The 23,912-nt window shown below is 41.4% G+C and overlaps 2 protein-coding genes across 7 annotated transcripts in view; one reads left to right on the forward strand and one right to left on the reverse strand.

Annotated features, from left to right (window-relative positions):
• LOC128703278 (transmembrane ascorbate-dependent reductase CYB561) overlaps window positions 1-23,912 on the reverse strand; it is a 234,613-nt gene that overhangs the window by 203,266 nt on the left and 7,435 nt on the right. For 2 of the 6 annotated variants that reach the window (XM_070103339.1, XM_070103335.1), the window contains exons 1-2: window positions 12,471-12,570; window positions 3,542-3,686 (exon numbers count right to left, since the gene is read on the reverse strand). The exons of 2 other annotated variants lie outside the window; for them this stretch is intronic. In XM_070103339.1, coding sequence (XP_069959440.1) covers window positions 3,542-3,686; window positions 12,471-12,555 — 230 coding nt within the window. In that variant the 5' untranslated portion in view covers window positions 12,556-12,570. Of the gene's footprint in view, window positions 1-3,541; window positions 4,208-12,470; window positions 12,571-23,912 lie in introns of those variants that run through there. 2 more of the 6 variants (XM_070103336.1, XM_070103337.1) reach the window with 2 other exon arrangements.
• LOC128703149 (protein Fer3-like) lies at window positions 1,071-22,859 on the forward strand. Its single transcript, XM_053797716.2, has 3 exons — window positions 1,071-1,355; window positions 16,290-16,431; window positions 20,061-22,859. The coding sequence occupies exons 1-3, from the start codon at window positions 1,345-1,347 to the stop codon at window positions 20,361-20,363; spliced, it is 456 nt and encodes a 151-aa protein (XP_053653691.2). The 5' UTR covers window positions 1,071-1,344; the 3' UTR covers window positions 20,364-22,859.

Raw genomic sequence — 23,912 nt, forward strand, 5'->3', positions numbered from 1 at the left:
GTCCTTGATAACGGTGATGGGGGCTCTTGATCCAAGAAAGTGAAACTGTCCTCCCTTTGGAGGGTGAATGCCTCCCATTTCCCCAGGTGTTGCATGACCCGTACAGATTTAGAGCTCTCCCATGAATGCAATCATAATCTGGCCTGCAGCATTAGGCGACTCATAACCCCCCATCCCTTTCACATACACACTGGGAAGCGCTAAACCTGTCAGGTTAATACATCCCTTGGGAATGAGGCACTCAGGTTCAAAGGGAGAGATCCAATTCCTTGGATCAAGAACGCCTCACCGCCATCAAGGACCCCCTATGAGGGGCCTTCACTTCAATAGTATACCAATAGGTGCGCATTTATATATACACCGAGCTTACTTTTAGTAAATCCCTCAAGAGTATATACATCGGGAAGTGTGCATCTCAATATATTATACAATATATATAATCCGTGAAGTTTCTCCCAGTGTATATACACCGATAGGTTGTGTATATACACAGGTATACCTCTGGGTGCACATACAGCGTGAAGTGTATAATATTTCAGTGTGTGTATATATATACAGAGCTTTACAATATTCCTTATTTTAGGTATTCAAGTAAAACGATAATGATATAGATTATATGCAGCCTTAATGTACCTCGTGTAGTCGACAAGCTTTAAACTTATCAATCACACAAGTTAAATACACCGAGAGGTGCGTATCTCAACTCAAGAGTTTAATGCAATCCGTACTTTAAATATTAAAGCATTGTTGGCTGATGGTGAACAGACAGGTTTTAATGACTCTTGTGTAGTCCACCTTATAAATCTAATAAATTAAGTAAGCAAAGGTGCGCTAACTTTGCTGGCAGAAAGTATTTTACGAGTGAATGTCACTTTTTACAAACAAAAAAATCGAGGCGGTAAATGCAAAGGGAAAACAGATATCAAGGAAGCAGTGCGTAAGTCAGATGGATGGAATATATCAAATTAATTACAAGATAATAAGCTATACATTGATTGATTGAAGGATAAGAGTGCGAGGGTATATATTTGATCAATGCTTGTGTTTAATGTTGTGTTTGGCAGTGGTTGTTCATGGTAGCCATCTTGTGCTCCCCCAGCTGCTGCCAGGAGCCTCACCACCCGACTTCCTCCTGCAGAGTTCGGGTACGAAGTGACGTACGGAGGCGGTGGGGGCGTATATGGCGGGGGCGGTGCTGGGGCGGGGCTGGTGTGGGATAGCACGGCACCTGGGGCAGCCCTAACCCATTACCCACCCCATGATGCTGCCTTCGCTGCTGCCGCCGCCGCCACCCTCCCCCTCCACGACCTATGGCAGACCCACACCTTCAGGGGCCAGTGTGTCATGTCTCACAGGTAGGAAGGAAACAAGTTTTGAGGTTTAAAGAGCGCTTGGTCTGGTACATGTTCCATAGGTAACATTTACTCACATGCCACGCCTCCTGCATGACACATCTCATATTAGGAAACACATTTTACTCATCTCACCCTCAGACTGTTCATCGCTGCGTTGCAACCTATCCTTATTTTCCCATACTGCTTAACGTGATTCCAAACATCAGTTTCTGATCGATCCCTGTAAACTTACAAATCCCATTTTCATATTTAGATTAGGTTACATAAATCTATAAAACACATATTTACCCATATATAAGGAAACTAAAAGGCAGGCCGCAGTACTTCAGGCAACACAGTGGATGAACAGTACCAAGAAACTTGCAACTGCACATTTCACTCGTGGTGACAGTTGCTCCTTCACTTTGCTTACCATCTTGGTTTACAAATGGCTCATAACTTTAGTGGTAATTATAATACTGATTCTGAACGAAGATCCTGCTCGTGTCTAATATTAACTACACTTTTTCGTCATACTCTTTTTTTTCAAATTTCAATACGATACACGAACTTCGATATAGTAGGCACACCAACATAAACATATCTCCTGGCTTTGAATCTGAGTATTATACATCTATCCTACTATGTCGGGGAAGCACTAAACTCATACTAGTCATACATGAAAGGCAATCAAGTTTGATCTCGACGAGAGGGAAAGGGCAGGTGCAAATCCCTGGATCAAGGGCCCTTGACCAGCTACAAGGCAACCCCTTGAAGAGTAAACTTTATTTCTATCCTACTACGATGGTAACTCGTTAATTAAAATCTGTTATCACGATACTGCATACTGAAGATATTAGTAAACGTTATTTAACCCAGGATAACCTAACAAACCACCGTATTGCGGCTTATTCACTCTGAGGTCTTCCCTTTGGTTGTGATCCATAACGCTCGACAAACGTGGTACCTCTTTACTGGTAACAAGAGAAGCAAGTTGAAGACGCACATAGTGTCGCCCAGACCAAGAATCAGACCTGAGAGGTCTCGGTTGTGAAATGAACACACTATAGCTGAATTGGCAATATATCACTTGTATTTTGTACACGTGTCACCATCCAGTGGCTTGATCAACAGAAAACATGGACATACACTGAAGACTGTAGAAGAGGAGGTAAGTATTCCAGCCTTGCAGATTATTATTATTATTATAATCAAGGGGAAGCGCTAAACCCGGAGGATTATACAGCGCCTGGGGGGGGGATGTGGAAGGCACTCAGGCTTAATTCGGGGAACTGGAGCACAGATCCAATTCCCTAAATCAAGAGCCCCTCACCAACATCAAGGAACCTTCCTTGAGGGGACAGCCTTGCAGAATTATCTACAGAAGACAACTTGGAATGACGTAATAGTCCCTCAGCCTTGGAGCAGGTGTTGTGCACCGCAGTCTTGATGAACCTAGGGCACAGGCAGGAAGATGGGCGCTTATTTACAGGAGTTAAGTGATGAGGTGCAGCAGATGAAGGCATTGTCATTGATAGGCGGGATCTACCAGTAGAAATAAGTCATGCTCAAGAGGTGGGCCAGAGGTTGGCATGTAGGCTGTGGCCTCTGTGCCAAGATTCCATGATGATGTACCCGATATACGTACATCAATAGTGCACAATACCAGCAAGCTGATGAATTAGACACATGTACATCATTCCGACTGCTCCAAATTCGTGGTTCTAGGCAGTGGGACTGATTACCTTGTCCCCTATGCCTTCTGTACATAATTCTGCTAGGCTGTGGGACTAATTACATTTTCTTATAGTCTTCCGTATATGTCCTTGTAATGTATTGATAAAGCCACTGGATGACGAAACTTCAACAAATATACTCAAATGTTGCACGTGTCTAATTCATCACTACTGAGCTACAGGTCATCTTGACTTAGAAGTGTTTCTTAATTAACGTTGCTTTAAATTGTTAGTGGCAATTTTGTCGCTTGGTGTTGGACGTTGATCACCAACAGCCTGGCTGGTCACAGACTGGGTCGTAATTAGCGGATGGAGGATCAAGCCTCCACTAGTCCTTGCGCTGAATGACGCACATGGACTTAAGAGTTTCAAATAATAATGATATTAATAATGCGTATGTTCTAAAAAAGCGGATTCGTATACTATTATGCCAAAGCCACCCATCACCAACATGGTACCTGGACTACTTACTTGATCCTGCAGACATCGTACTCAATGTGTTCATCGTCGTCGGTGTCGTAGTTATAACTGTTCTTGACATCTGTGTCCTTGTAGGTGGACATAGTGACGCTGTTGCCTGACATCTTCAACACTTGCCCCCACCGTCTAGGCACTTCTGTTGATATATTCCCAAGAACTTATAATTTTTACATAAATACCCCTTTTTTTAGGGGGGAAATGGGGGAGGGTATGATTGGTGTAGTGTTAGTAACTTGACCACACTGCTAGCCAGCCTTGAAACTTGTATTAAGTTAACATAAATCTGGTTATTTCATCATTATCACGTTCCGACATAAGATGTTAAAAAAGACAATTAACGGGTGAATTTCCAGCCGTTAACGCCCAGGGATAAGTCTAATGTTTTCTAATTATTGGCGCATTTATCAGTGATGAACTGCGAATTCTTAAGTATATACACAATGACTACCATTAAATTTAAAACGGAGGAACAATCACTGAAACTAAACTGCACTTTATAATTATGGTTACATTTGCCACCTAAAATAATTTTCTTCGGATCCAATCAAATATTAGCTGACTGTAAATACACGTAACGTGTACTTCTCTAAATTCTGAGGTAGAAGATTGTCTTCAAGCACAATAAAGCAAGTTGAAGCTACAACACCATCACAATGTCACTGACACAACAATACTGAGACATGGTTGGTGCAGCAGCTCCATCCGCTAGATAATATAGATAACCGCATATCCTCTACAGTCTTCACTGGTGAATAAACTATTCTGGACTATGATATACATTTTGGAAACGTACACTCGTAGAGAGCCAAAAGTATAATAATTTCGGCAAATCTGAAATAGAACTGAAACCTACTAAAATAGTAGTACAGAGACGGGGTCGTAATTAAAAAATAGTTGATGTTAATGTAATAAATGTGAAGAACTCAATTCCAGCTAACCGGTTTCCTGAATACTTTCATAAATATTTCCCGTCTCACACTCCAAAATCACTTTAAATCCCAAAATCCATTTCCTCCACACACTTTAATGTAACATTCACATTTGCCTGTTGGATATTCAAGTCCCTATTACGTATAATCTCCAACTCTTCTGAGAACCAGTCTATCTCTCCTTCCTTCCACCCTGAATTTATGCACCTTTTTAGTCAACCTGTTCTGTTTCATTCTTTTGTAAGTGACAAAAACCACCTGAGCAACTCCTCTACCCTCTGAATTATAAATTTTATACCCCGATACCATCTGGTCTCTACGTTCCTTATCCTCTACACAAGGTTCACGCCACACTTTGCTCTCTACCATGACACTTACTACACCACGAAGATTGGAAAACAATATACAAATAACCCGAACATAGAAGAGAAGAGCTTACGACGACGTTTCGGTCTGATTTGGACCATTTACAAAGTCAGTGTGACTTTGTAAATGGTCCAAATCGGACCGAAACGTCGTCGTAAGCTCCTCTCTTCTATGTGCGGGTTGTTTGTGTATTGTTCCAGTCACGGTATTCTGCCTTTTTTTGTTTTTTATTGGAAAACAAAACGGTAATGGAAAAAAAATACGATTTATTACTGTCTCTGATGACATCTGTTGAGGTACAAGATAAAGATTAAAAGCCAGCAATACCTTGCTCGTTCGTGGGAATGATTAAAATACATCTGGCATTTTTTGCACTTAGTGCTACTAAGGTTTATTAAAATTAATTTAAAGTATACAAATTTCACCCGGTTATCCTAGTTCTCTTCGCTGTATAACCCTTGTGGTTTAGCGCTTCTTTTTGATTATAATAATAATAATAATATCCTAGTTCTCGGGCGACCTTCAAAATGGAATAGATACTTGTAGTGATTGTCGATTTTTTTTTTCTTTTCAAGGATTCCAATCGATCACTTGAGAACAACTGCTTGGCTTCAAACTTTCATTATAATTATAATTTTTAAAGGGGTGGACGACCTTGTTCAGATAACCATTATTATAATCAAAACTAAGCGCTAAACCACCAGGGTTATACAGTGCTGGGTCAAATGACCAAGGTCATACAGCGCTGGGGCAGACAACCAGGGTCATACAGGACTGGGTCAGACGACCAGGGTCATACAGCGCTGGGTCAGACGACCAGGGTCATACAGCGCTGGGTCAAACGACCACGGCCATACAGCGCTGGGTCAGACGACCAGTCATAGCGCTGGGTCAGACGACCAGGGTCATAGCGCTGGGTCAGACGACCAGGGTCATACAGCACTGGGTCAGACGACCAGTGTCATACAGCACTGGGTCAGACGACCAGGGTCATACAGCGCTGGGTCAGACGACCAGGGTCATACAGCGCTGGGTCAGACGACCAGGGTCATACAGCGCTGGGTCAGATGACCAGGGTCATACAGCGCTGGGTCAGACGACCAGGGTCATACAGCGCTGGGTCAGACGACCAGGGTCATACAGCGCTGGGTCAGACGACCAGGGTCATACAGCGCTGGATCAGACAACCAGGGTCATACAACGCTGAGTCAGACGACCAGGGTCATACAGGGCTGGGTCAGACGACCAGGGTCATACAGCGCTGGGTCAGACGACCAGGGTCATACAGCGCTGGGTCAGACGACCAGGGTCATACAGCGCTGGGTCAGACGACCAGGGTCATACAGCGCTGGGTCAGACGACCAGGGTCATACAGCGCTGGGTCAGACAACCAGGGTCATACAGGACTGGGCCAACGACCAGGGTCATACAGCGCTGGGTCAGACGACCAGGGTCATACAGCGCTGGGTCAGACGACCAGGGTCATACAGCGCTGGGTCAAACGACCACGGCCATACAGCGCTGGGTCAGACGACCAGTCATAGCGCTGGGTCAGACGACCAGGGTCATAGCGCTGGGTCAGACGACCAGGGTCATACAGCACTGGGTCAGACGACCAGTGTCATACAGCACTGGGTCAGACGACCAGGGTCATACAGCGCTGGGTCAGACGACCAGGGTCATACAGCGCTGGGTCAGACGACCAGGGTCATACAGCGCTGGGTCAGATGACCAGGGTCATACAGCGCTGGGTCAGACGACCAGGGTCATACAGCGCTGGGTCAGACGACCAGGGTCATACAGCGCTGGGTCAGACGACCAGGGTCATACAGCGCTGGATCAGACAACCAGGGTCATACAACGCTGAGTCAGACGACCAGGGTCATACAGGGCTGGGTCAGACGACCAGGGTCATACAGCGCTGGGTCAGACGACCAGGGTCATACAGCGCTGGGTCAGACGACCAGGGTCATACAGCGCTGGGTCAGACGACCAGGGTCATACAGCGCTGGGTCAGACGACCAGGGTCATACAGCGCTGGGTCAGACGACCAGGGTCATACAGCGCTGGGTCAGACGACCAAGGTCATACAGCGCTGGGTCAGACGACCAGGGTCATACAGCGCTGGGTCAGACGACCAGGGTCATACAGCGCTGGGTCAGACGACCAGGGTCATACAGCGCTGGGTCAGATGACCAGGGTCATACAGCGCTGGTCATCATATGATTAAGACCCGCGTCAGGAAACACTTACCCTGTTTCCTGACAAACCTTACCGAACCCAAACCGTCAAACTTCCAATGCTGGTGCACCTTATTTAGAAGGTTGGGATTGTTGTGGCTGTACAGGTACCAATTTCTTGATTATTATTATTATTATAATCAAGGGGGAAGCGCTAAACCCGGAGGATTATACAGCGCCTGGGGGGGGGGATGTGGAAGGCATTCAGGCTTAATTCGGGGAACTGGAGCACAGATCCAATTTCCTAAATCAAGAGCCCCTCACCAACATCAAGGAACCTTCCTTGAGGGGACCAATTTCTTGAACAAACTGGGATATTGATTTTCGTGTTAACCTGAAAATACCTCTTTACATCAGCTTCAAACATTTAATGCTGTCATTAAATCTGGGTGGTATCAACTTCATACTTTTGGGGCATTAATTAAGGCATAGGGTATCAAGTTAAAATACTCCCTTCAGCCCTTCCCTTCCCTTTTGGTAATGTCAGATCTTACATTCAAGGAATACATCAGTGTTGCTATCATAAGTGCAAGGAAACTGATAGGCTAGATAATCAGAACCTTCAAAACAAGAGAAGCCAATATATTATAAAGGGAATACGTGAAACGTTGGTTATCTTTACTGACGAAACGTTTCGCCTACGTTGCAAGTTCAACAGTCGAATACAGAGATGAATCACATGCCTAGAGACATTAGCGTTGGTGGAAGACTTGGTGAGAGATAATCTGATATAACCAGTCCATTACTCTTGATGACGCCTGCAGCACGGGTGAAGCATTTCGTCATTATTTCTAGTGCTGCAAATGTGTCTTAACTTGTCAGTATTGTATATCCTTTATATCATATTTATCTGATACTGCAGCACGATGGTATATTGGTACATGGGATGTCTCCATCAACTCTTTTTGCCAACAACTGTTTAGCATGACCTACTTCCACTAGTGAACCCAGCTCACCTGTGACTTCACCTCCGAGCTTCTACACTTCACCTTTCTTTATACAGGTCTCTGTTTCTGCTGTAGGCTAAGAGAATGATTATCTTGTACCTAGCGTTATAGACTGATTACATCAGATTTCTTTCCACTTCATCTACTTTGTTTTCTACCAAGGCTGGCGTCTCCAAGAGTGTGACTCATCTATGTATTCGACTGATGCAGCCTGCAGCGCAGGCGAAACGTTTCTTTAATAAAGATTCCTAGTGTTGAACATGTGTCTCACTTATCAAGAGATGTCAAGCCAATGGTGATACTTGTGCTCTCTAGATTGGAATATTGCCGCACACTACCAATCCCCTTTGAGGCAAACAAAATCTCATAGCCGGAGTGTGTATATAGAACCGTCCTGTCCATATAAATTCAAACACCTCAATTATTGGAAAAACAAAGTCCCTTGAACTCCCTGCAACTTAGACAATAAGAAACATCATTATTTGCACCTGTACAATTCTGGAGGGACTGATCCCAAACCTGCACACCAAAGTTACTTCGTACGAGAGAGACCCGACAGACGGTATAAAAATACCTTTAATGAACAGCAGGGGTACCATGAGTACACTAAGACATAATATATGCAAAGTGACCAATTGTGGTTAACACCTTCCTCTCATACATAAAGGAATTACCAACAGACCCCTGGGAATGTCACCTGGAGAAAACTGAATTCCTTAAGTTAGTTCCTGATCAGCGCATCTGTGATGCCTACGTTGCATTGCATTTGGCTAGCATCAACAGCCTAATTGATCAACCAGGATGCTTGGTCTGGGATACATTAACTCCCCAGAATCATCCCCGATAACTTTCAGGTAGCCAGGTATTTTTTCCGTGAAATAAAATTTAAGTATTCCTCCTCTGAACGGCTTCAGTATTTAAATAATGTGTGGTGTATCTTATGAAAATAATGATACCTCTTGGGTTTAGGCTGTGTTGGTGCAAATTTGTCACTTTACTAACACAGTTAATAAACCTGGAATTGTTGGAATCTGCGCATTAACTAGAAAATACATTCTGCTGTAAGCTCAGAGCTTTCAGTGCTGGTATACTGTTCACAGAGGAAGTTTTGTAGTGATTTTCGTTTGTGTAAGTTCTTATATGAGAATTCTATTAAAGATGGTTTCCATACAGTAACTGGAAAGGCTTTAAATCATAAACGCTGGTGAAGAAATTGGGATATTAAGTTCCATATGTTAACTTGTGACTGCCTCTTCTGATTGACTTCAAATTTGCACTGCTAATATTTACCTCCATTAAAAGCTTGTACTGCACTTTCTCCACATATGCCTCAACGCACCACCCACCTTCTTACTCTCGTAAATCACAGTAGTCGAAAAGAAAAATGTGGGTGGTGAACTGAGTATCTGTGAAGAAAAGGACCTTACCCAGAGAGCCAAAAAAGAAAAAAAAAAAAGGGGGGGGGAGGGGGTGTACCCGAGTTCAGATGTCGTATCTGAGGGCAATGTGTGGCGAGATTATGCAAAGAATTCAGAGAGTGAAAATTAGAAATGTAGGGTTACCAAAAGTGTAATTCACAGGGCTAAAGAGCTGTTGAGTTAGTTTAAACATTCAAAAAGTATGGAACAGAATAGGATGAACAAGAGGTTATATAAATCTGGGATGGAAGGAATGAGGCCGTAGGGGGTCATCCCTTAAGGGGGGGGGGCAGCAAAAGAGGTTCTGCATGCTAGGTGTCAACGTCCAACAGGCTTGGGTGAGGACATTAGATCTGAGTGAGGAGAGAGAAGTGGTTTTTTATGACTTGACATGCCGTTGGAGTTTGAGCAACTAAATATTTAGGAATCGATTCAGGCAAGTCGGTGATCTGGACATGAGTTCTTGAAGTTAGAGGCACGGTGCCTGCACTCAGGAAGAGGGGTGAGGATGATACAGTTCAGAGGGTCATTTAAACTATGATGTCAGCACAATTCTGGCAAGACAGCGATTGAGTGAATGACGGTGAACGGTGTTTTTTTTTTTTTTTTTTTTTTTTTGAGGGGGAAATCACCCACCCCTCGAGAGACGACCAGTGGGATATAGAAAAAAACGAATTCTGTACTATTCCTTTTGTGTGGAATATGGCTGAGAGGGCTAGGCTTATGACATACAGGGATACCTTTCTAGAATAGAGGTAGAGGGGAGGCTGGGCTTATGACATACAGGGATACCTTTCTAGAATCGAGGTAGAGGGGAGGCTGGGCTTATGGCATACAGGGATACCTTTCTAGAATCGAGGTAGAGGGGAGGCTGGGCTTATGGCATACAGGGATACCTTTCTAGAATCGAGGTAGAGGGGAGGCTGGGCTTATGGCATACAGGGATACCTTTCTAGAATCGAGGTAGAGGGGAGGTTGGGCTTATGGCATACAGAGATACCTTTCTAGAATCGAGGTAGAGGGGAGGTTGGGCTTATGGCATACAGAGATACCTTTCTAGAATCGAGGTAGAGGGAAGGCTGGGCTTATGGCATACAGGGATACCTTTCTAGAATCGAGGTAGAGGGGAGGCTGGGCTTATGGCATACAGGGATACCTTTCTAGAATCGAGGTAGAGGGGAGGCTGGGCTTATGACATACAGGGATACCTTTCTAGAATCGAGGTAGAGGGGAGGCTGGGCTTATGGCATACAGGGATACCTTTCTAGAATCGAGGTAGAGGGGAGGTTGGGCTTATGGCATACAGAGATACCTTTCTAGAATCGAGGTAGAGGGGAGGTTGGGCTTATGGCATACAGAGATACCTTTCTAGAATCGAGGTAGAGGGAAGGCTGGGCTTATGGCATACAGGGATACCTTTCTAGAATCGAGGTAGAGGGGAGGCTGGGCTTATGGCATACAGGGATACCTTTCTAGAATCGAAGTAGAGGGGAGGCTGGGCTTATGGCATACAGGGATACCTTTCTAGAATCGAGGTAGAGGGAAGGCTGGGCTTATGGCATACAGGGATACCTTTCTAGAATCGAGGTAGAGGGGAGGCTGGGCTTATGGCATACAGGGATACCTTTCTAGAATCGAGGTAGAGGGGAGGCTGGGCTTATGGCATACAGGGATACCTTTCTAGAATCGAGGTAGAGGGGAGGCTGGGCTTATGGCATACAGGGATACCTTTCTAGAATCGAGGTAGAGGGGAGGCTGGGCTTATGGCATACAGAGATACCTTTCTAGAATCGAGGTAGAGTGGAGGCTGGGCTTATGGCATACAGGGATACCTTTCTAGAATCGAGGTAGAGGGGAGGCTGGGCTTATGGCATACAGAGATACCTTTCTAGAATCGAGGTAGAGGGGAGGCTGGGCTTATGGCATACAGGGATACCTTTCTAGAATCGAGGTAGAGGGGAGGCTGGGCTTATGGCATACAGGGATACCTTTCTAGAATCGAGGTAGAGGGAAGGCTGGGCTTATGGCATACAGGGATACCTTTCTAGAATCGAGGTAGAGGGGAGGCTGGGCTTATGGCATACAGGGATACCTTTCTAGAATCGAGGTAGAGGGGAGGCTGGGCTTATGGCATACAGGGATACCTTTCTAGAATCGAGGTAGAGGGGAGGCTGGGCTTATGGCATACAGGGATACCTTTCTAGAATCGAGGTAGAGGGGAGGCTGGGCTTACGGCATACAGGGATACCTTTCTAGAATCGAGGTAGGGGGAGGCTGGGCTTATGGCATACAGGGATACCTTTCTAGAATCGAGGTAGAGGGGAGGCTGTGCTTATGGCATACAAGGATACCTTTCTAGAATCGAGGTAGAGGGGAGGCTGGGCTTATGGCATACAGGGATACCTTTCTAGAATCGAGGTAGAGGGGAGGCTGGGCTTATGGCATACAAGGATATCTTTCTAGAATCGAGGTAGAGGGAAGGCTGGGGGCATGGCATGTAGGGATACATTTCTAGGATCAAGGTAGAGGGGAGGCTGGGCTGGGCTTATAACATACATTTCTAGAATCGAGGCAGAGGGGAGGCTGGGCTTACGGCATACATTTCTAGGATCGAGGCAGAGGGGAGGCTGGGCTTATCATATACAGGGATACATTTCTAGGATCGAGGTAGAGGGGAGACTGGGCATATAGAGATACATTTCTAGGATCGAGGCAGAGGAGTGGGCTGCGCTTATGGGATATGGGGATACATTTCTAGGATCGTGCAGTGACCAAAACACATCTAGCATTGTTAGCATTTGACTGGGTTCAGTTGTATCTCCTGGATCCATTTATTATTAGTCATAAGGAAGGCCTAAACCCATAAAGGCTACCCAGCACCTGGGAAATGGAAGGTGATTAATAATTATAACAAATTAAGCACTAAACCCAAAAGGATCATGCAACCTTGCAGGTTGGGATGTGCGAAAGAAGGAATGTGCAAAGGAGATGAAGGCAGTGAAGGGCAGGAGTATACTCACCTAATGTAGTTACAGGGGTCGAGTCATAGCTCCTGGCCCCGCCTCTTTGCTGGTCACTACTAGGTCCACTCTCTCCCTGCTCCATGAGTTTTATCACACCTCTTCTTAAAGCTATGTATGGTACCTGCCTCCACTACATCACTCTTCAGACTGTTCCACTTTCTGACAACTCTATGACTGAAGTACTTCCTAACATCCCTGTGACTCATCTCATCTGAGTTTTCGACTTCCAGTTGTGACCCCTTGTTCCTGTGTCACACCTCTGAAACATTTCACCCCTGTCCACCCTGTCAATTCCTCTTAGTGTGAGGACAGGAGTGTGCAAGAGCAGGAAGTTAGTGAAGTATGGGAAAGTACAAAAGGTAAAGAAAAATTACAGTTCGTGCAATAAGTTAGTTTTTGTTAAAAAGTCAGAAATAATATGTATCAAAGGTGGGACTTTCAGCGAGGTTAGTCAGAGTTTGTGTTGGGGAGACTGAGATGATGGAAGTGAAATCTGAGTGCCCTCTGACAAGCTGGACAATCTATTAAGATATGTTGAAATGACAGTTTCTTGCAGAGCGGTGCTGGGCCTTTTTCCATGTGGTGTCTGAGGCACGCAGGGTCAATATGTAGATGGGAGAATAAAATCTCTCAAACAACAGCAGTGGGAAGATTCAGAAACCTAAATGCAAGCTGACATAAAACAATTTGTTATTGACCAACTTAAGATATACCTTGGATGAGTTCCGAGAGTCTTTCTACTCCCGGAGCCTGACCATGGACCAGGCTTATTCCGGTGCTTGCCTGGTCAACCAGGCTGTTGCTGCTCTCTAAAAAATAATCTAAATAACGAATACGCCTGTGGGAAACTGGGAGATCATGATAAATGACTGAACATCGAGGTAGCCAGAAACACAGTAAAAACCAACGTTTCTGCGAAGGATGACGGAATGAGGAAAGTCAAATTTCTGGATAGCCTGAAATGCACTGGAAGTCTCTGAAGTAAATACGAATGACAAGGCAGACATCCATACAATGTGGAAAGTTAATTTAATATCTTTATTATGCACCCCAAGGAATGTTCACCTCTGCACAAAGGTGATCAACTGGGAAAGATTTGAAAACCCTGAGACACACACATAACCAGTGATGATGAATGGGATCAAGTTTAGAGAGTACTGTGGGAGGATGAAGAATATAGGTGGTCACTGTAGTTGTTTAGATGACATTAGGGCAGAATGAAGACGAAACAGGGTGAGTCTTATCAGCTCTGCAAGAAAAGTGGTCAAGAGTTTTAAGGAGATTCAGGTGGTTATGATATACAGCTTTCAGGGAGGTTATGTGAGGCTTCCAGGATATCCAGTGATCAAATAGAAGACAGGGAAATTTGACCATGAATAAAACCCATGTGCAACACTTGGATATCTTTACTGTCAAAATGTTTCATCTGCACAGCAAGTTTCTTCGGTCGAATACTTCTACTGTCTCCAGTGTTATGTTCACCTGTTTTCAACTAGAATGCTGCTGTACTGGCAAAAAGTTTCTGCAGCTAAGATACCCAAGTGTTGCACATGTTTAATTCATCAGCTCTTGAACCTCTTGAGAAGGTTGAATTACAACTTCTGGGTCTGTTGAGAGAACTGAGCTGCAGTTCCTGTGTTTGTTGAGGGCTTTGAGGGTCAGCTACTATGCCTCTTTCGTTCAACGAGATACAGGGAAAAAGGGTTATGGGCTACGAAGGATACCTTTTCTGGATCGAGCAATGACATAAACAATTATAATTATTATAATGAAAACTAAGCACTAAATTTGCCAGGGTCATAAAGTGCTGTAATCAATTATATGCAAAACAAAAAAATAGTAAAAGAAATTTTAGGTCATTTTGCCTTCAAGCGAGACCTACTGTATTTTTCCCCCAGAGGTGTTCACTGATGCTGGTGAGAGGCTTTTGACTCAAGAAACTGGACTTATCCTTCCCTTCCTTTAATTGGACCTGATTGCCTCTTATTCCCCAGGGTCCTGTATAACCCCTATGGGTTTAGTCCTAACCCATAAATATAATAATAAAAATTGGCTGCAACCAATAAGCACAGCTTCAAACTCAATTATCTAAGATGTCCTGAATAAATTATTATTATTGTCTCTTTCAGGTTTAGTACTTACCTATTTTTTTTTATTAACTGGTCATTTCCCGTCGAGACAGGGTGACCCCGAAAAAGAAAAAGGAAACACTTTCTTCATCATTCATTTCATCACTATCTTGCCAGAAGTGCACCTGCACTACAGTTAAAAACTGTGACATACCTCCACACCTCTTTCAGAGTGCAGGCACTGTACTTCCCACCTCCAGGACTCACGTCCGGTTAACTGGTTTCCCTGAATCCCTTCATAAATTTTTTGCTCATGGGGAACACTTAACTCGTAGGGGTCATACTGTGCCTGGGAGAATGTGAGGCAATCAGGTTCTTAGGAAGGGGGGTATAAGTCCAGCTCCTTGGATCAAGATCCCTTCACCCATATCATGGCATCTGCCTTGAGGAGCCATTTATTTAAGGCATTAAATAGTGAAACTGACCAGATTTCATATTACTGTGAATTACATTTGCATGTGACTGAGATTTTATTGCAAATTATGAAAGAACTGCAATATTTTATATAATATATTCTAGTGGAAGCACTAAGCACATAAGGGTTATAAAATTTCTGAGAAATGGGAAGTAAGCAGGTTGATCCAAGAAAGGGGACGGTATGCAATACTTTGAAAACTCATGAAACAGGTCACATGCTGTAGCTAACTGTGTAACTTGCATATGTTTCCCTCTCCAACCCAAAACAGACAACAGCAACTTGTGTATGATGCTTGAGTGACACCTCAAGCAAAACCGGTTCTGCCACTGTGCTTATACAGTCTTGCAGTCAGCACAGTCAAACAACTATTCCATCTACCCTGCCAACCAATGCCATGCAGTTGGGTTTAGCCCTTGTACTTTCTCTCTTTTCTCCTATCCCTTCCTCTTCCTCACTTATCTTCCTCTATCCAAAATCTCCCTTTCACCCACATGGGTCTTACCTGGGAGTATTCTTACTGTGTAGTCTTCACTAATTAGAGCAAACTGATGATTTGCATTACTGTTGCAGTGCCAAGGGTGGTGGAGGTAAGGAGGGGGTGAAGCCCCAGTAACCTTCATCAGTCCCCCAATAAAAATGAACTTAGCTTTAAGCAAAGTCTTCTAGCCCCCCTTTTCCAACCAGACAGCTCCTCCTATATAAAAATTCTGGAGCTGCCCCTGAGAGATGACACATAAAATATGCAGTATTAAAACATTTAAAAAAATAATAGGGCCTAATTTGTGTTCTGAAATCATCAACAGTAATATTCAAATTTTGTTTCACTGTATTCAAAGCCATTAATCACAGGTTTTTCAAGACTTAATGTCGTGATGTGCAAGACTGTTGATAATTTTAACACTAGTTGCCCTTTCTAGGTTACAGTAGGTTAAATCTAGTTTGTAGGTGTGTTATGAATTGTTCCTGCCAAAATACAGTGGACCCCCGCATAACGATCACCTCCGAATGCGACCAATTATGTAAGTGTATTTATGTAAGTGCGTTTGTACGTGAATGTTTGGGGGTCTGAAATGGACTAATCTACTTCACAATATTCCTTAGGGGAACAAATTCGGTCAGTACTGGCACCTGAACATACTTCTGGAGAGAAAAAATATCGTTAACCGGGGGTCCACTGTATAGTGATTTTTCTTCTTCCTGTAATAATGTTCAACATCATAAATTTAAAGCAGCATCCTATAAAATACTTAGTGACATGTTTGCTAGCAGGTACGGCAGTGGTGGTGTTGGAAGTGGAGGTAAGAAAGTAAGGAGGAGAGTTCCTACCATGGCCCAACGACGGGCAGCCAACGTCAGGGAGAGACGTCGTATGTTCAATCTCAACGAAGCCTTCGATAAGCTCAGGCGCAAGGTATGTTTCATTAATAAACCTATACACACTTAAAGAGATCTAATGGTTATAATCATAACCATAATTTTTAAAGAGGTGGACAGGTTGGCCAGCAGAAGGCCTTGGTCATATGACCAAAAGCTCCAGCTGCAGATCATCATATGACTAAGAACCATGTCAGGAAAAACTTGTTCTATTTTCTGATAAACCTTACCTAACTTAACCTATACATACTTTATATGAGGATGTGTGTATCAGGAGCTCACATTAAAGAACATAATTTAGTACGTACTTGGATAAGGGTAAGAAGCTGTTTGTTGCAATTAATTTTTTGGAAAGGTATATGATAAGGTGGTTAAGAAAGCAATGTGCCAAGTGTTGCTAATTTATGGAAATATGGAACTGGTAGTACACTGTTAAAATTTGTAAAGAGTTGCTATGAGGAAAATGAAGCTCAGGTTAGGGTATATACATGGAAGTATTTTCAAATAAAAGTGGACAGTAGACAGGGACATGTAATATGACCATGGGTGTTTTTTATATATAGGTTCATAGATGAATATTGTAAAAGAAGTGAATACTTGAGTGTTGGGAAGAGGTGTGGATTTAAAAGATAATAAATTTTATATAACATAAAAGTTGTCACAATTGTTAACTGCTGATAACAGGACTTTTTTGAAATTTGCAAGAGACATTCCAGAGGTTGGTAGAGACACTGGAGAATTAAAAAAAAAAAAAAAAAGGTTTATGGTGAACACAAAAAAAAAAAAAAGAGAAAGGTGATGACCATACATAAGAAATGAAAGATAGTATGCCTGATTCAAGAGAAAGCAAATGTACACTATTCAGATATGTATTTCAGAATGGATGTCAGCAAATGAGTCAAAAATGCCGAGACAAATCATAGAACAGATGAGGGGAAAACAAAGTCACCCTACCTTGGCAGAAAATAACCAATTTGGGAAAACTATATTTATATTATATTTTAACTTTCATTAAAGAAGCACTGCAGTTGGCTTACAGGCTTACTATTACTCAGGCTTACCCAAGGTAATCACATGTCCTTCAGATATTCTTGACAAAAAATAAAGTGCACTAGAACTTTAAAAAAAAAAAAATAAACTAGAGGTCCTTCATATTTCATTCATTTTTAGAAACTCGTAATAAATATTTATTGCATTACGAATATGCTTCCCTAAACAGAAAAAAAGCCTTGCACAGCATCCTATGCCAGGCTTTTTTTCTGTTTAGGGGAGCATTGAACACTAAAATGCATATTTATTTATTTCCTCCATGGTAAACAACATCAAGTTATTAACTAATGAGATCAAGGTATTTGATCATGTCTCTTCCAAAAAGAATTATTTATTTTGAAGACAAGCAGTTGCAAATGAAAAAATTCAGCAGCTGGCTCTCGTAACAAAAATCCAACGTCCATATATTGGTCAGGAACAAAGTCCTGACACTGTCTTATCATGTTAACCAGTCTGGTTCCCTCTGCATAACCTTTAACCTTTGATGGGTTTCAAGTTTTCCTACTGCTGCAGTCCAACCCTGACCCAGGCTTCTCTGGTGCATGACTGATGAACCAGACTGTTGCTGCTGGTGGCCTTAAACAGCCACTTGATACTCAATGACTCACAAAATCATGATAACACAATTGCAAACAAATCACAGAAACAACACCCATTCCATTCTTATCCATCTTATGTACAACCCTTCCAGTCATATCTAGAAAAGCAGAATCTGTCACCTGTCAGATACTGCATGTAACCAGAAATGTCCGAGTCCATTGTAGAAGCATAATCCTCATTTCAGAAAAATGCTTGAAGACTGGATTTTGCATACCACACTAACCTCACAAAAAATATGCTTTAAATCAAGCTGTAGGTGACATTTTGTTTCACCTAATCAGAAATATAGCTAAAAAAAAAAAAAATTGTGCATGGTAAAACAAAATGATCATAATCTCAGTTTTTGTTCCATACTTCCTAACTTAATTGACTTATTCTCAGTAAGTCTTTTCACTTTGCTTTCCTATGGGAAAGTGCTAAAGCCTTAGGGGTCATACTCCAGCACCTGATGAATGGGAGGCAATCAGGTTTGATACAAGGAAAATAGCTCCAGCAGTAGTAGCTCCAGTTCCTCAGAAGAAAGAACTGGAGCCTGTACCTTTGAAGGGACACAGTATTGGATCTCAGAATTCTTGGATCTGCAAGCAACTAAACATCTTACTCCATCAAAATAAGTGCATGTGCCAATAGATGGGCCGTATATACCTCATCCAGACAGTAACACTATGACTAATTTTGAATTCATTATGATACACTTTGCTTGCAATAATTTTTCCATACCCTCATCATTCAATTATAAATCATTTTATTAGCATTACATAGAAGTTTTCAAAGGAGACTTGATTACTACCTCTCCTAAGTGCTAGATCAACCAGGCCATGATGGATATGTGGGCCAACAAGTCAAGAATAGCAACCACCTTGTTTATCAGGCAATCAACAGAAAAGCATGGTTCCAGGATGAGTTGCAAAGGTAGAAAAAAAACTCTCAAAACAGGTTATTGGCACTGAATATTAAAGGTATATCTAAATGAATTAAATTAAGGCAAATCAGGGTAAATGTAGCTACCACCAGCATCAACAGCCTGGTTGACCAGGCAAGTACCAGATGAGCCTGGCCCATGGCCTGGCTCCAGGAGAAGAAAAACTCTTGGAACTCGTCAAAGGTACGTATATCAAAAGTAAAGGTTTCCACTGGCCTTAGGATATGTTAAAATCAGGCTGTGATGCAATCCTAGCAGATTTAAAAAAATTCTACTTGTACATGCATTTTTTCTATATGCTGCTTAAAGTATTGTATTATGGAAGCAGCTTCTTACTTAATATTATGGTAATGATTCCTAATAGACTGAAAAATTACTAAGCTTCGTGTGCATATATAACATCTCTCTCATGTTCAGCTATTAATGTCATGTAATTTCTATCAATTTTTCCTTCCATGATTTTTCAGTCTTTGCAAAAACTTCAAATGTGTTTTGCTTTCTTGAACTACTGTCTTAAACATACCATGAACACTTCATTTTATAATTTACATATGGTAATTAGAAAATTTAGGGAGGTACTACCACCCTGCCAAGTGAGTAAAACGGAAACCTGTAATTGTTTTACATGATGGTAGGATTGCTGGTGTCTTTTTTTCTGTCTCATTCACATGCAAGATTTCAGGTACATCTTGCTACTTCTACTTACACTTAGGTCACACTACACATACATGTACAAGCATATATATACACACCCCTTTGGGTTTTCTTCTATTTTCTTTCTAGTTCTTGTTCTTGTTTATTTCCTCTTATCTCCATGGAGAAGTGGAACAGAATTCTTCCACCATAAGCCATGCGTGTTGTAAGAAGCGACTAAAATGCCAGGAGCAAGGGCCTGGTAATCCCTTCTCCTGTATAAATTACTAAATTTAAAAAGAGAAACTTCTGTTTTTCTTTTTGGGCCACCCTGCCTTGGTGGGATACGGCCGGTTTGTTTTATATATATATATATATAAAAAATATAGAAAATTGTTTTATTGTGAAAGATATCAGATGTTGCCCAAACATAATGTGTAGCTCTCATTGCCTTTTCTCAGGTACCAACCTTTGCCTACGAGAAACGACTCTCTCGCATCGAGACCTTGAGATTAGCCATCACCTATATATCCTTTATGACAGAACTATTAGCTTCCGAGCACGAGGCTGCTGCTGTAGCTGCAGCAGCCGCAGCAGCTGCAGCAGCTACGAACACCACAACCTCTACATCAGCCAGTACACGAGGAGCAGCCCACAGAGGACCTTCATCAACCACCACTCTCCCTCCCAGGCATCATGACTACCCCGACTTGGCTCTCGGCAAGCGATGTCCATCTTACCCAACCCAACTTCCACCTCCATAATCTTATGCAGTATCTCTGTGCTGTCTAGTTTATCAGTTTATTTATATTTAAGTGTAATTGTGGATAGAAAAATCACATTTAATCAAATGTGGCTTATACAGTACATCAGTATCTAGTCTTCCAATTGTAGTTTTAGCATTCAGCCATCTTCCAGAAAAAATTATTAAATGCTTTATATTCATACTAGACACATTACTCAGTAACTGCTAGTGCTGGACAATTAGATCAGCACTGCATAAGCTCAAGTTATTCATGAAGACACTAAGTGCTGGTAAATACCTCTCATCACATACTGCTGCAGTAATGTACAGTATTCATGTACAATATTAAACTGTGGCTACACAAAATGGTGCTTATTCTATTCTTAAATATTCAGTCACATTGCATGACCTTAACAAAGCAAATATACATTAAGATAAAATAAAAACTGCATACTGTAATGTCTTATTTACTAGGTGCTAGTCACCATGTGTTTAAAATATGAATAGTTTGATGTACCATATAAAAAATAATTAAATAGGCTACAGCAAAGCAAAAATTTGCCTACTTACTAAACTTGGATAGTAAAAAACAATACTGAATTTTCTCCAAATGTTACCCACACAGGTTCTTCTTCAGTACTGTAGTTTGTTCCCCTCAGTGGCTGTGTAATGAAAAGTTGTGCCCATATACAGTAGTGTTCTGTTCAAGGACATAGTGTCTGAGAGTAGATAGTGTAAAGTATTATAGTACAGTATTAAATGACTATACAGTACATGCAGAGGGAGAGCATAACTTTCAGTTTCTAAGAGCAAGAGTTGTGAAAGTACAGTACAAGAGAATAAAGATATTCAACTTAGTAGCAGGCATCTATTGTTTCATGATTAGAGTTCCTTCTTGAAAATTACCTATAAGGGGGTGAATGAGACAAATACCTCTCCTATGAACTGAATAAAAAAAAAAATTCAGGAGGGAGGAAGCTGCCCCTGATATGAGAACAACACTGAGACTTTTGTAAAGCTTTAATAACTAACAAGTGTCATATCTTTTAATCCCAAAGAGAAATCTTAGTTCTTGGGATTCACTTTTGGCAAATAAAGAAATGTGATGTTTCCAGGATAAATCAAAAGGGAATACTTTTTTGAATACAAGATCTGAAGGTTATAAATTAAGCACTTCAGCTCAATGAGTAAAGAGAGCCCTCGAAAAAAAAATTTATTTGCCTATATAGTAGTTTTAAAAACATTACCATTCAACTATGCAAAATATAGATGGGTTAAACATGTGTTCACACTTTACACTTGCTAAGATTCTCATTAAACCTCCAGTTCGTGCAATATATAACTTTTCCACTGCCATCCTTATAAACAGCAACAGATTTCATAAAACTAACAATTAAACATGTTTACCATCTAGATCAGTGTTACACTTGGATGCTTGTTTTTTCACTACATTCTTACTGTATACATCTTTGAAAAATCTCAATTTTTGCCTTGTTCCTCTTATGATTTATCAAAAATTAAATACATATGCATATGTAACCCTTTGGAAATTGTCATTTAGTTCTACCATGATTCAATCCATTATTCATTAATTATAACCATACCATGGGTAGGGTTTGAACCTGCGGTTTGTTTGCAATCATGTCATTACGATTTCGTGAGTCATTCATTAATTTTGTTATTTTCTCTCAGTCTCAAAATTATTTTTTATTAACACATCGGCCATTTCCCACCAAGGCAGGGTGGGCCAAAAAAAGAAAAACTTTAATCATTCACTCCTTCACTGTCTTGTCAGATTCATGTCTACACTGCAGTTTATGAAACTGCAACATTAACACCCCTAATCTAGTACTATAATGTTTAATAAACATGTTGCCATTGTATATATGCTTACACTCCAGATGTTCTTAGAAGATTCGATGGGGCACAAAGACGTACTGATAATAGGGGACTCTCAACAAGGGAGGGAAGAGATGGTTGTTAGACACAAATGAGTCATAAACATGTCAAAAAGTAAGTCTTCCAAGTAGTAATACAGTGTAACAATGTGTATAAGAAAATTGTGAAAACAGTCTTGACTCAGTTTTAAGGGTAGGTATAACAGTGTCTGTGAGACCAGGAATATTATGAAGCCATTTGTGAGTAGTCAAGAGAAGTAGAGGAGTACAACTAACATTTGAAACTAGTTTAATATTCCAAAACTTTCATACTTAAATTAATCAGTCTTATCAAACCCATCATCTATTGTGATAAATGGCTTTGAAAACCGACAAGTTGAAGACTGAGACACTTGTGTAACATATGGGAATCTTTATTTAGGAAACGTTCTGCCACACAGTGGCTTCATCAGTCTAATACAAAGCAGAAGGGTGTAAAGAGAGGAGGAGTTTGAGGTAATCAGTCCCTCAGCCTGGAGTCGATGTGTTCAGTCCATCAGTCTTGTAGAATGTACAGCATAGGGCCGTAGACGTGGCTTATATACTGTAGTCAGGTGAGGCGAAGCAGGAGGAGGCAGGGTCATAGTGGTACCATCCACTAGTTGAAGTAGATCTTTGTCCAAAGGTTGGACAAGTTTGAAGAATTCTTTGTATCAAGATCCCATGATGATGCAGTGTCTGACAGTTGTGATAAATGCTTTGCATTGGACTGATGAAGCCACTGTGTGGTGAAACGTTTCCTAAATAAAGATTCCAGTATGTTGCATAAGTGTCTCAATCTCCATCATCTATTATTTAAAACCCAATACTGTACTGCTTGTCACATGTTTTTCAGTATCTAATGGCAGACCAAGTATCACTTCCACAATATTTCACATACATGTAATACTGTTTGTATTTTTTCCAAACAAAAATCAAACTAAGCTGTCACTTATAAAAGCATATCTCTCCCATACACTTATAGTTTTCTCTTACATTTCTAAATTGCTAATTAAACACTTAAATTTTCGTAATGTAGCCAACTGCAATTTCTTTGTAGAAATGTTAATCCTGTTTTATTGTAAGAAACTATTTTTTTAATTTTCTCTGGAATTTCTCCTTATTGGAAGGCACAAGTTAAAAAACTTCATGTATTCTGGTATCAGTTTATTTTCCTCTAATCTGTGAACTACCTGTAAGCCAAGGTTTAACTGCCATGGAATATGAAAAATTTTATATTATGGACTGGTTTAGTTAATATATAAATTTTCTCCTTTGTGAAATTGAGAAGTGGGGTAATGGTCAGTAAGTTTATTCAGGCACAGGTACACATGTGATAAATGGTTCAGAAAACTGACAAGCGGAAGATTCCCAAATGTTGCATGTCACATCCTTCACAGGTACACATAAGTACAATTATCATACATAGTGTAAATTACCTATAACCCATCCCCCCCAAAAAAAAGTCAAAGTGGGTGACACTTATTGCCCTGTGAAAATGAGAAGCGGGGTTATGATATAAATTCTATCAGTGTGTACAAAAAGATCATACATACTTTCATACTTTAACAATTAATACAGTACAGTGCTGTACTTTAAAACTATTATTGTGTTTATAAGAAGTGCTAAGTCCATGTTGGTTATTCAGCTCA

This window comes from Cherax quadricarinatus, chromosome 85 (genome assembly GCF_038502225.1).
Source record: "Cherax quadricarinatus isolate ZL_2023a chromosome 85, ASM3850222v1, whole genome shotgun sequence".
Classification (NCBI taxonomy): Eukaryota; Metazoa; Arthropoda; class Malacostraca; order Decapoda; family Parastacidae; genus Cherax; species Cherax quadricarinatus.

Excerpts from the sequence above, each read along its gene's own strand:
- LOC128703149 (XM_053797716.2), top strand. Across the intron at positions 16,432-20,060 it reads TCGATAAGCTCAGGCGCAAG|GTACCAACCTTTGCCTACGA; the intron begins GTATGTTTCATT and ends GCCTTTTCTCAG.